Source organism: Hemiscyllium ocellatum, chromosome 6 (assembly GCF_020745735.1).
Source record: "Hemiscyllium ocellatum isolate sHemOce1 chromosome 6, sHemOce1.pat.X.cur, whole genome shotgun sequence".
NCBI classification, from domain to species: domain Eukaryota; kingdom Metazoa; phylum Chordata; class Chondrichthyes; order Orectolobiformes; family Hemiscylliidae; genus Hemiscyllium; species Hemiscyllium ocellatum.
Window position 1 is genome coordinate 32,918,805 of NC_083406.1, and position 13,005 is coordinate 32,931,809.

Genomic DNA, 13,005 nt, shown 5'->3' on the forward strand with positions numbered 1-13,005 from the left:
CAATGCTCCAAAAGATTAGATTACTTACAGTGTGGAAACAGGCCCTTCGACCCAACAAGTTTCACACCGACGCGCAACCCATTCCCTGACATTTACCCCTTCGCCTAACACTCCGGGCAATTTAGCATGGCCAATCCACCTAAGCTGCACATTTTTGGACTGTGGGAGGAAACCCACGCAGTCGCGGGGAGAATGTGCAAATTCCACACAGAGAATCGCCTGAGATGGAAATTGAACCAGGGTCTCTGGCGCTGTGAGGCAGCAGTGCTACCGTGCCGCCCATTGCTAGTGCTTCCAATTAAACCTGTTGGACTATAACCTGGTGTTGTGTGACTTTTAACTTTGCGCACCCCAGTCCAACACCGGCTCCTCCAAATCGTGGGAAAGATGCATGGACATGGATTTGGGACAGTGGAAGACCAAAGAGGAGAACGGGTGAAGCAGAAAATAATCTTTCTAAAGGAGCTGGATCAGGAAGCTGAACCAAGATCATCCTTCGAAGAGAGAAAAAAAGTTTCACCCTTCTTTCGATTCAGAACTAGCAACTAACGTATGGCTTTGGTGTTTGGCTTTGGGTCGAGGGGGAGGGGATTTGGCGCTCTCCGGGGTAAACCCCACCTCAGGGCGCAATGTTTCCAGCAGGGGAAGTCCAAAGGAAACTGCCCGCCGCAGCAACATCTTCGCTTAGTCACGGAACATTTATTTCCTCGTGGGCTGGAGCTGCGCTGACGAGTCCGGGCTGAGGGGGCGTGGCCTGCGGGCGAAAAGGCGTGGCCTGCCAGGGAGTGGGCGGGGACCGTGCGGTCACGCCCCTCCCTGGTTCTGTGGGTGGAGGCGAGACGTCACAAAGGGCTGCGCCGGCTGGGTTCGCGCAGGCGCAGAGCCGCGGGGGATTTTTTTTTGTCCGTGTCTGCGGGTGGTTGATTTTCGAATCGTCCGGCCGTGGGGTGGAATAGAGCGTGTGTGACAGACAGACCGAGAGAGTGAATAGATTAGGAAGAAAAGGAAGCGGGATTAGAAAGCAGGGTTGAAGGAGGACGGAATTCGGGCGGCAGGGAAGGGATCCCGAGACCGAGTTGCGGCTAACGGACGTTTGTGAGAGGCGGGCGCCGAGGCAGCGAGAGACCGCGATGGAGGCCTGCAGCCGCTACCAAGTGGTGAGTTCACCGTCAAATGGACGCCCACGGTATGTGACAGTGCAGACGCACACCGTGGGGGAATGCAGGAACCAGCCCCGGATCCGAGCAGCCGGTTTATCCCGTGCCGCGTATCACCTTTGCTCTTTGGTGCTGTGCCAGCCTGTGTCCCCGTCAAGAGTTTATTTAACGGTCTCTCTCCTCCTGCACGTTTTAATCGGGCTGCCTTCTAATTTTTCTCCTTTTTTTTGGGTGGGTGGGGGCGAGGTCAGCCCAGCCCACTTTCCCCCTAACCCCACCTCCGCCTACCACTGTAACTGCAAGGATTGCGTCTGTGTCCATGGTGGTTTGTTTTAACGGGAGGATGTTTTACCGTTGTCTGTAATTGGTTTTCACCCGGTCGGTGCCAATCCCACTGCCCCGAGCAGTAGTGACTTGGCTGTCAGTGTTATTTGTGAAGAGTAGGCGATCCTACTGTGTGTGTGTGTGTGTGTGTTTTTAATGTGCCTCTTGAAATCCACCTCCAGACGGAGGCAGCTGGAGGTCTGTCAAAGGCAGATGACAGGTGGTGCTTGGGACTGATACCCTGCACTGACGGATCAAATTTTGTTGACCTGTCAGATTTCTGCAGTGAAGACATAATATCACAAGCTGACCTGTCACTAATATGAATTTCCTTTCCGGAGAGAAACTGCTGAAAAAAAAATGTAGATCTGTTTAACTGTGGGCCTTTTAATTTCTTTAAAGTACTGTAAAAATGAATGTGATAAGATTTTACCCTCTTTTAACTTTAGAAGTTTGTCCTAAAGGATTAGTTTTAACTATTAGCTCAGTTTGTTGCTACAATTGGAGGATTAATGAATTTCATGTGGTGATCAATGAACCACAATAATGTCATTATCAGTGATGTTCAGTTAACATTCAAAGTTGATGTAACAGAGGCTGACTGGAATTCAATATTATTTGTATCAGCAAAATTCAACTTTGAGTGTTTTAGTACGTAGTATAGGCTTTTCAGTTTATTCAAAGCTGTGTTAGGAAGCAGCAGTAAATGTCTTATTCATGGAATCTTTTTGCTTGTGTGATTGTTGAGTGCTTTTCCAAAACTGTTCTGATCTATTTCATTTTGGTTCTATTTTCCTTGTACATTTATGCTGGTATGCTATACCATTAGCTTTTGAAAACACAGACACCTCAGTTATGAGGTTGAGTTTCTCCATAGAGTGTATTTAATGGAAATAAATATTCCCAAGTGCTCATCAAATGCACAAGGAAATGGGATGCTGCACCATTGGGGAAATTTTGTCAGAATTAGTGAAACCTTGTTGAAAAGACTCAAGGTTCTGAAGGGATATGTGAGAAGTAAAGTGACAGAGCCTTTGGAGGGTATTTGAGAGAGTAGGACTGAGGTGACACATTCTTTTGCCAATGAGAAAGTACAAAGATTGGTTGAGGTCAAAGGAACATTGTGATTACAAAGTATACAGGGCTCATGAGATTGGCAGAATAGAATGGAAAGAATTAAATTATTTCAGAAGAAAATAGAGTTTAAATTTAATGGCTGGAAACTAATGTTGAGCAAGAAGGTTGAAGATTGTGAATGTGCAGGACTTGGTGCAAGTAAGCTGCAAGTGTGAAAGTATTGTACAAGTTACAATTTTAAGGAGAATCCGTTGGAGGTCAGTTAGGACACTGTTGAATCTGAAAATGTGAAAGAACTGTTGATGTTTTAGTAGTAGAGGGCACGAGATGAAAGTAAGTTTAAGACCTTGTGGAAGTGAAAGTAAGTTACCTTGCAGACTGAGAGAATATGAGGAATCAAACTCAGCTGATGGTTGAAGAAAGCAACAATGATGCAGAAGGTTTGCTCAAGAGAATAGTTCAGATTGAGGTGGAGTTGGTGACAAGCAAGGGCTGTTTTTGGTTTGCAGACATCTTCCTGACCAGCTTCAGCGTGAAACTGGTCTAGTATTGTTATTTATAGATATCTTTCTACTTCAAAGTTCTTAATACTTTATTTAAAAAAATCTGAAAACTAGCATAAAATCTGGACTTAATTTTCTAGCATTTTAATACCACTACTCACTATTTTTAAACTGAAAATTTAAATGTTTTTAGCACTTTGAGTAAACAAGCAAACATGTCATACAAAGCTCCAGCTGTAATTTAAATAAGCGTTCTACCTGCTTGAACTTGCAACAGGTCAAAGAACCAGGGTTCTGTAAACTCTTGTTAAGAGATCTCTTGGTCTTTGCTAACACAATGCATTTACCTTGTAGTGTCTTGTTAAATGCAGTTTTTCCTTCAGTGCTGTCAAACACTGGGTACAACATTGAATCTTTTATTACCTAAATTGTGTGAAGCGCAACCCACCCAGACCCATTCCCCTACATTTACCTCTTCATCTAACACTACGGGCAATTTAACTTGGCCAGTTGACCTAACCTGCACATTTTTGGACTGTGGGAGGAAACTGGAGCACCCAGAGGAAACCCATGCAGACACGGGGAGAATGTGCAAACTCCACACAGAGTCACCTGAGGCGGGAATTGAACCCGGGTCTCTGGCACTGTGAGTTCTGCCGAAGGGCCTGTTTCCACATTGTAAGTAATCTAATCTAATCTAAAGTGTGCTCAAACATGAGAACTTGGCCTATAAATCCAGATAATAGGGAATTTTGTTTAATTATTGAGTATTTCACTGTTGGAAGCTTGTCATGTTTCAAGTTAATTCACAGATTATTCATGTCAGATCTGTGGATCAATTCGAGAATTGAGAAATGTGGCCAGTGTTTTCTCTGAGCTCAGTTGTCCCTATTTTTTTTTTCAATGCCATTTGAGGTTTAGTAACTATTCACAACATTTATATCTTAGTCCAAATATTAGATCTTAGTATTTGCAAGTCATTGTGACTTGTTGGGATGGTTGGCTCATATTTGTTTGCCTCTAAACCCAATGGCCCAGATTTTACAACTGGAGTGACAGTAAAACGGATAGTTAAGGGAAAGCAAATCCGTGATGCTATCTATCTTTATTCATTGACTGTTAATTTCATCCAGGATCATCATTTGTTAAAAATGTTTTTGCCATCAATGTTGAACCGATTAGCCTAAACTTGATGCATTAATCCTTTCACTTCCACTTGAACAAGTGTGTAGTACTTGAAATTCTGTTCTCCAGCACCACATGGGAATTTTGAATATTATGAGTTGTGCTTATGTAATTCCCACACTTTTCTCAGCATATTTGGATGTATTCCGTCCCTCCTAGTGATTTATCAACTTTAAGTGCAGTTAAATTTTCTCGATAGAGGAGTAACCTCACCAACCTCCTCTTTTGCACTGTTAGTTTGACAGTATCTTCTTTGATAAATGCAGGTACAAATCAGCCCTGACCATTGCCTCCCTGCTCCACTTCATCTCTTGTTACCCTTTTATTATTTGTAACACAATAGAAGACTTTAGATTCCCATTCAAATGTGGTCTCCTTGTTATCTCCTTGCTAGTCATTTTTCTCCTCCTTTCTGAGGTTTCTACATGCAGGTTGATTCTCACTTGTATGATCAAGCTGATACCTATGAACCACACATTTTTCCATTTTAATCTTATTCTTTGTTGCTTTAGTCATCCATGGCTTTTGTTGACCTACTTTTCCTGTCCTGAAATATGTCTTGACTGTCGCTGAAGCATCTTCTTTAGGACAGCACATTTGGTCTCTCAGAATTTTGACTGTGGTCTTTGTCTGGATTTGTTTTTACTCCACTGAAATTTGTTCTACAATTAGTATTTTGACTGTGGATTACTTCTCATCATCTTATGTAGCTAAGCAGAAACTTGTGATGCTGTGATTACTGTTTCTTTGTTCTCCTGCTGTCCAACAGATATTTATTTGATTTATTCTTCCACTTGATGGAGATAGAAATACCTGTGCTGAACAAATACAGATTAGACAAAAAAATGAAGCTACTACCTGTAAATTCTTAGATTGATATGGTTTCATAATTCTGTATTGGTTATACATATTTGGTTGTACTGTTCTGCTTAATATATTGGTCAGTAAAATCTTGGCCTGGACAAACTTGTAGGATTTATGCAACACTCAGCTTGTGGGCTCATGTTATGATAGCTACAAGCCTGTCAGTTTACCATCTTCCTAGGTAAGGTTTTAGAAGCAATACTTAAAACAAAAATAAAATCATTAACCTAGGACTTCCAACAGCAACCCAAGTTGCTAAAGGAAGTGGTGATGGAGATAGCAGAGGGCTTTGCCATAATCTTCTTATCTTACCTAGGTGTGGAGCGTTGCCAAAGGATTATAGTTTGGCATTTGTGATGCACTCATTTTATGTGGGATTAGTAGGGGAGGCAATGACCTAGTGATATTGTCACTGAACTATTAAAGCAGCGGTCCAGATAAGGTTCTGCTGAGCCAGGTTCAAATCTCGCTATGGCAGATCTGCAATTTGAATTCATTAAAAATCTGGGCTTCAGAGTCTAATGGTGACCGTGAAACTGCTGCTATTGTTGGTAAAATCCATCTGATTCACTGATGTCTTTCAGGGAAGGAAATCTGCCATTTTTATCCGGTCTGGCCTTCATGTCCTTCCTGACCCACGGCAATGTAGTTTACCCTCAATTTCCAAATTACTGGCTAACAAATACTACCCTGGCCAGCCACGTCCATGTCCTGTGGTTGAATTTTAAAAACGCCTGTAAGGATAGCCCTAACAACTGCAGGCCTTCTGGTTGATTATCATTAGTGAAAGCAGAAATCAGGGAATTGGCAGCAAAAGTCAACAGGCACTTGGAAATATTTGAGTTAGTTAAGGATAGCCATTGTGGATTTGTAAATGTCACATTGTATTTGACTAATGTTTTTGATGAAGGTACACCAAAAAAATTGAAGAAAATGCGTTGGATATTTATATGGGTTTTAAGAAAGCCATTGTCAAAGTCAAGGGCTGGTAAACAAAATTGTGACTTGGAATAGAAAGATGAATGGCGACTTGGATTTAAAGAAAAAGACAGAAAGACCGTAAACAGTACATTGTGACATATGGTTGTTTCTCAGACTGGAAGACAGTATTGTTTTCTGAGGGTAATTGAATTTGAATTTGAATTTGAATTTTTTGAATTTGAATTGAAGTTATTGTCACGTTTACCGAGGCACAGTGAAAAGCTTTGTCTTGTGAGCAAAACAGGCAGATCACTTAGTTAAGGAGTATAGATAGTAAATAATAGGTAAACAGTGGCAGAAACAAAAACACAGGTACAGGCGAATGTTAAGAGTTTGAATCCGTTCAGTATTCTAACAACAGTAGGGTAGAAACTGTTGCTAAGATCATTAGTTCATGATATGACTTCTGGTTTGAATAAAATTTCAGATTTTACAATGAAATGTAAGTGATGGGGAAATATGAGTTGACTGCATCGGGCCGTAGAAAGGTTAGCAGAATAGAAAAGCAAGTGGCAGAAAGAAATTGAGAAAGAAGTGTGAGGTGATGTATTTTGACAAAGGAATAAGGAGAAGCAATATAGATTAAATGGCATAATTTCAGTGTGTACAGGAACATAAAGGTCTGACTAGACCACAGGGTGCTCTCTCATTAGAGAGATGACTAGTAGTCATTTAATCCAACTGTCACTGTGCTTCAAAGCTGTTTGCAGCCAATACACAGATAGGAGGGGTAACAGATAGCATTGAGGGACGGGGAGGCTGCAGAAGGATATAGACACGTTAGGAGAGTGGGCAAAGAAGTGGCAAATGGAGTGCAATGTGGGAATATGAGAGGTTATGCACTTAGTCCATGCCACCATTCTTCCAACTACTTTCTAAATGGGGAGAAGATTCACAAATCTGAAGTGCAAAGAGACTTGGGAATTCTAGTCCAGGATTCTCTCAAGGTAAACGTGCAGGTTGAGTCTGTAGTCAAAAAGGCAAATGCAGTGATAGCATTTATTTTGAGAGGACTTGAATATAAAAGCAGGGATGTACTTGGGAGGCTTGATAAGGCTCTGGTCAGACCACATTGGGAGTATTGTATGCAATTTTGGGCCCCACATTGCTGGAAAGGTGTACTGGACCTGGAGTGTGTTCAGAGGAGGTTCATGAGAATAGTCGCAGGAATGTAAAGCTTAATATGTGAAGAACATTTTGGGGTCTCTGGGTCTATATTCGGTAGGAGTTTAGAAGGATGAGGGGGATCTAATTGAAACTTAGAAATTACTGAATGTCCTGGACAGAATGGATGTTGAGGAGATGTTTCCTTTGATAGGAGAGACTCCGGACCCGAGGGCACAGCCTTTAGAGTAAAGGGAAGACCTTTTAGAACATAGCTAAGGAGAAACGTCTTCAGCCAGAGCATGGTGAATGTATGGAATTCATTGCCACAGTAGGCTGTGGAGGTGAGGTCATTCCGTGTATTTAAGACTGAGATAGCTAGGTACTTGATTGTCAAGGCGATCAAGGATTATGGGGACAAAGTAGGAGAATGGTGTTAAGAAACTTATCTGGGGGAGAAATTGAGCACTTATCAGCCATGATCGAATGTCAGAGCAGACTCAATAAGCTGAATGGCCTAACTTCTGCTCCTATGTCGTAGGGTTTTAGGGGACGAGGTTGAGAAAGTGAGTGCTTCATGGTAACCTCCAGTTGGCAGCCAGTAATGCTGCATCATAAATCATCTGTCCAGCCAGCTGAGCTGATGGACACTTCCTTCTGGAGGTACACGTGCAAAAGTCTGTGAAACTGGCAGGACATGTTGAGTAAGCTGTGTTGAAAGCAGATTAGATGTTGGGCTTATAAGTTGTAGTATTGAATACAAAAACAGGGAGGTTATGCTGAACATGTATAAATCTCTGGTTGGGCCACAGCTAGAGTATAGTGTCCACATCTGGACACTATGCAGGTACATAAAAAGGTGCAGAACAGATGTATCTGAATTGATCTCCCAGACAAAGGAGTTTAGCTCAAAAGATAGGTTGGTGAAGCAGGATTTGTTTTCATTAGAGTTCAGTAGATTGAAAGAGACATTTGATAGACATGTACAAGATAATGGGATTTGGTTAAATCAGTTGATTGAATGGTTGGTTTGCAATGCAGACTGACAACTGTACAAGTTCATTTTCCACACCAGTTGAAGATCAACCTGCCAGCCTTTGAGATAAAGACCTGACCTGCTTCCTTGGGTATATGTATAAGATCCCATTGTACTGTTTTGAAGATCAAGGGCATTAACCCCAATATCCTGCTAAGATGTATTCCTTGATCAATATGAGAAAAAAATAGATTAACTGATGATTATCATGTTGCTGTTTTTGTGGCAGCTTGCCATGCGAAAATGGGATGCTACGTCTGCTGTATTAAAGTGCTTTGTGAAATTGAGGTCATAAGTGCCAATCTTAACATCAAAAAGTAGGATTTGAAAGCAAAGTATCATCTATAAACAACCCCAAGCTTGAAGTTCCTCTTTCAGACTAATTTTAAGGCCAATTACAAAATGTGGGCATATCTCTGATATTTATTTCCCAATTGACGTGTTCAAGGTGGGTATGAGTGAATTGGAAGTGATGTACTTGCTTAGAGCGACCGAGTCACATTTCTGTGGTATAGACATAGGATTCCCATGCACCTCCGATTCTAGCTGAGAAATAGCTGTATCCTCTCAACTTTGAGGAAGAGTGAATAAGCAGTGTCATATGGAGTATAGTAAGCCAGAAGCCGGATAACATTAAGTACAGAAATTAGAGACTTGAAAATGTTTGCTTTGAAAATTTGCAACATTATGTGAATTGCTGAAACAGTAGTGACCACACTGTGGATGTTTTTTTTTAAATGAAACCTAGATGACAATCACACTTTTCAAACACAAGTTTTTTTTTAATTGTAAGCAGCAAAATCTTTTCCAAATTAATGTGACTCCATGACATGTGAAAATCTGTCGTGTTGTGCTTGATGGTAAATGTCTATCTGTATAATATTAGATTAAAAATCTGTTGTCCATGTCTATTTCCTGTTAAGAGAAAAGTACCTACTTTCATTGTAAAGCTTTTCTCCAACCAGGTTTCTTATTTCCACATTAATACTGTTAACTGTATTTGTAAATTTGTCATGCTTTAATTATGCTCTTCAATTGGCATTTGTATCAACACTTTGCGATTTCTTATAAGAACCACAGGAAGCACACACACTGAAATAATGGCTGAATTATGTCTTTGTATTCTGTTCCGCTCTTCTGCATTCTCCCATCCCATTTCACCTGGAGACTATATTCAGGAATTGATCCAGTGTTTTCCTCCTTCTGATGTTGTGAATATTAGCAAATTTGTGTATTTTTGCATATCTGGACAAATGAGAGATGATCAACTTTGAAAGATGAAATTCAGGTGCAAATTGTACAATCAATGGCAGAAGTCTTCGAAGCATTGATATCCAGAGGGATCCGGGTGTACAGGTTAACAAATCCCCGTGGATCCCAGCTTGGAAACAGACCCATTGATCCAACTTGTCCATGTCAATCAAATATCCTAAATTAATCTAGTCCCATTTGCTAGCATATGGCTAGCAAACCCTTGCTATTCATATACTCATCCACCTGCCTTTTTAAATGTTGTAATTGTACCAGCATCCTACACTTTCTCTAGCAGCTCATTCCATACATGCACTACCCTCTGCATGAAAAGGTTGCCCATTAGGTCCCATTTAAACCTTTTCACTCTCATCTTAATCCTATCCCCTCTAGTTTTGGACTCCCCTATCCGCTGCTCCTTGGGAAAATAGTGTCAGCCTATTCAGCCTCACCCTGTAGCTCAAACTCTTCTACCCTGGCAACATCCTGGTAAATCTTTTCTGAAGCCTTTCAAGTTTAACGACAACATCCCTATCAGAGGCAGATCAGAATTGAATGCAGTATTTCAAAAGTGGCTTAACCAATGTCTTGAACACCTGCAACATGACCTCCCAACTCCTGTAATGAATGACCCCTGGTTAATCATGCCGACAGTTATCTCTCCCGAGAGAGCAGCCCTGTGATTCTTTGGGACTGTGTTGACTTTTCCTTTTCAAAATATCATTACATTCTGTACTTTTGGGCAAGTCCATGTTATGTTAGAAACTGTATAATGTACAACTCTAGGTTTAATGCTATTTTCTTTCTTTCAAACTTGTATTTTCGATTAAATCCATGTTAAAAATTGTAAATCCAAATCATGTAAACTCTTGAGTGCATTTCATGCTGGACATCACTAATAAAGCACAGAGGGGTACCTATGAATTGTCTTCCAGAAGGAGTACAATAAGGTTCCACAATGAGTGAGCAAAATTGGGAGCACATGAAATTTTTGACAGCCTCTAACATGGAATTGAGCGTATATGCACTTTGGTGTGTTGTCTCTGCCCAGTGGGGCTTGCCGGAAGTGTCTGGAGTCTCAAACTTTTATTAAATTGACAATAATCTCCAAGGATAAATAGGAAACTGCGTATCCAAATCTGGAGATGCCACTAAGTTAGGAGTAACAATGGATAGTGCATGTGGGAGCAGGCAGTTGCAGAGGGCATTTGCAAATTGAGAATGGGGAAAACATGACAGATGGAGTTAAATCTTGGCAAATGTGAGGTTTGTTCACTTTGGATTAAAAAAAATCACCAAGTATTTTATCAATTGCAAGAACTTAGATACTGCAGAGCAGCAAAGACATTTGGAATTTTAATTACGGAAGCGATATGATGCTAGTGGTCATGTATGATAAAGGAGACGGTTGACCATTATCTGAAATAGTCTGAAGACAATGGTGAGGCAGTTGTTGAGTGTCTGACCAAGTCAGACTCTCGATTTAATTTCTATCCCTTGTGAAGAATGGAACATGAAAATAGCTGAACATATTGATCATTGGAGAAGTGCAGTGCAGATTTACCAAGACTATACTAGGTAGAAGTTAAATTCTGGGTATAGGTACATAAGTTCGTAACCTTGAGTGCAGAGGATCGAATGAACATCTGTTCAAGATGTTAAATGTACTTGATAGATTAAATGCAGAGAAACCATAACAATGGAATCAAGATGAACTGGGCATAATTTAAAAAAAATATAGCTGGGCCATTTGGGAATGAAATCAGGAAGCCTTTTTTTTCCACACTATGCATTACAAAAGGGAAATTATCTCCTAAAATGTAGGCGATGCCAGACATTTTCCAAACTAAGGGAATTATTTTGGGAGGTGTGCCATACCATGAGTAAATAGAGTTAGGGTTCAAATCGGTCATGATCTAATTGCTTGGCAGAGCAAGCTTGATGGGAACAAGCTTGATTTAACTGCAAATGAAAAGACACCGAAATGTTGAAATTGGCTATGTGTTTAATAGATCCAGTTCCCAAATAAATTATTTGAAGTGCAAATGAAGGAGCAATTCTTAATTTAACACAACAGAAATGTGTGACCCCCTTGGTTTATTTTCACACATTCGATTTAAAAATAGCAAGACACTACCCTTGAGATTAAGGTTCAGTTAAGTGTCAGTTGCACTTGTACTCTGTTTAACTGTCATCACTTGGTTTGCTGTTCTGATTAGTCATCTTACTTGGCATTTCATCACGCTTACATTGGAACTGATGAAGCCAGTACACTAAAGCCGCAGTAGTTCAATGAGTTTGCTCATGGGCTTACCGAAAACGGAAAGACAAAATGTTTCTCTGTTTTCAGAATTTAGTTGTTTAGAAACAACATCATCATTATGCTTTATGGCAAAGATTTTGGACAAAAAGTTTCGGCAAACCTTTTTCCTATCATTACGAAAGTTTTAACTTTTTTATTCAATTGTAAATGATTAAATAAGCACCAGAGTTTGGTGCTGCTCAAACTTGCTTATCGAAATACATCATTCTTTTGAAATGTTATAACATTTCCACTCAAAATGTTTTCTGGGTTGGCAGTTTCTCCTCCTTTGTAGTTCTATCCATGGCCACCAATTTAATCTTTTTTTATACTCGTGGTAAAATGTACTTTTTAAATATATTGTTCACTAAATTGTGTTGCTGCATTCTTTATATTTGGAATAATTTACATAGGAGTTCCTTGTAAATTTTGTGAATTTATCATCTGTAGCTGGGAGATTAAATGGTCCAGTATATTGCATATTTTAGAGTAGCAGAATATGTTGAAGATGGAAATAGCTGTTATGTTTAAATTCATAGCTCAACATTGTTCCATTGAACTGGAAGAAGTTCTTTTAAAATGACACTATTGCAAAGGCTTTGTCCACTGGCATTATTGGAAATATCATCGTTTACAGTTTACTCTGCAAAACAAGCCATCTTAGTTTATCTTCAGCCTCACAGGAAGTGGTTTTTGCAGCTCTTGCTCAACAAGTCCAGAATATTCTAGAACAAGCCCTATTGTACTTAAGATCTATTTCGGTGAGTCCTCATCAGTAGTGTTTAGACGCTACCATACCATTTCTCACATGTAATTTGTACATTGTGACTGAACTGTGATATAGTCTAAAAAAAATCCATTTATTAAAATGATAATTTGAATCTTCTCCGGGTGAGGGCAAGAGCAACTAATTTGAATCCGTGTCAGCCAAGAAGTAGCATTGTACTCTTTGAAGTTTTTGCTAGATTAAGTATATTAATTGCATTATCTTGATGCTCAGTTTTTATTTGTTAAAAAGCATTCTCTGTTGAGGTGTATAAGTATTGTCAACATTGTTGCTTGATTAAGAACCACATCAACCACATTCATATGTTTAATTTTTGGTAAAGCTGTGTTCCCAGGCTATAATATGTAAATGAGAATGAGCTGTATTAAACTGCATTGCTACCTTTGATAAGATCTGATTATCTTTATGCATATGAATCATTGTTTCCATTACGC

General features: G+C 40.0%; 1 protein-coding gene across 1 annotated transcript in view; it reads left to right on the forward strand.

The window, feature by feature from the left end:
- Window positions 1–880: 880 nt before the first annotated feature.
- Window positions 881–13,005, forward strand: part of ndfip2 (Nedd4 family interacting protein 2) — a 107,890-nt gene continuing 95,765 nt past the window's right edge. The window contains exon 1 of the mRNA XM_060826533.1: window positions 881–1,157. Coding sequence (XP_060682516.1) covers window positions 1,131–1,157 — 27 coding nt within the window. The 5' untranslated portion in view covers window positions 881–1,130. The remainder of the gene's footprint in view (window positions 1,158–13,005) is intronic.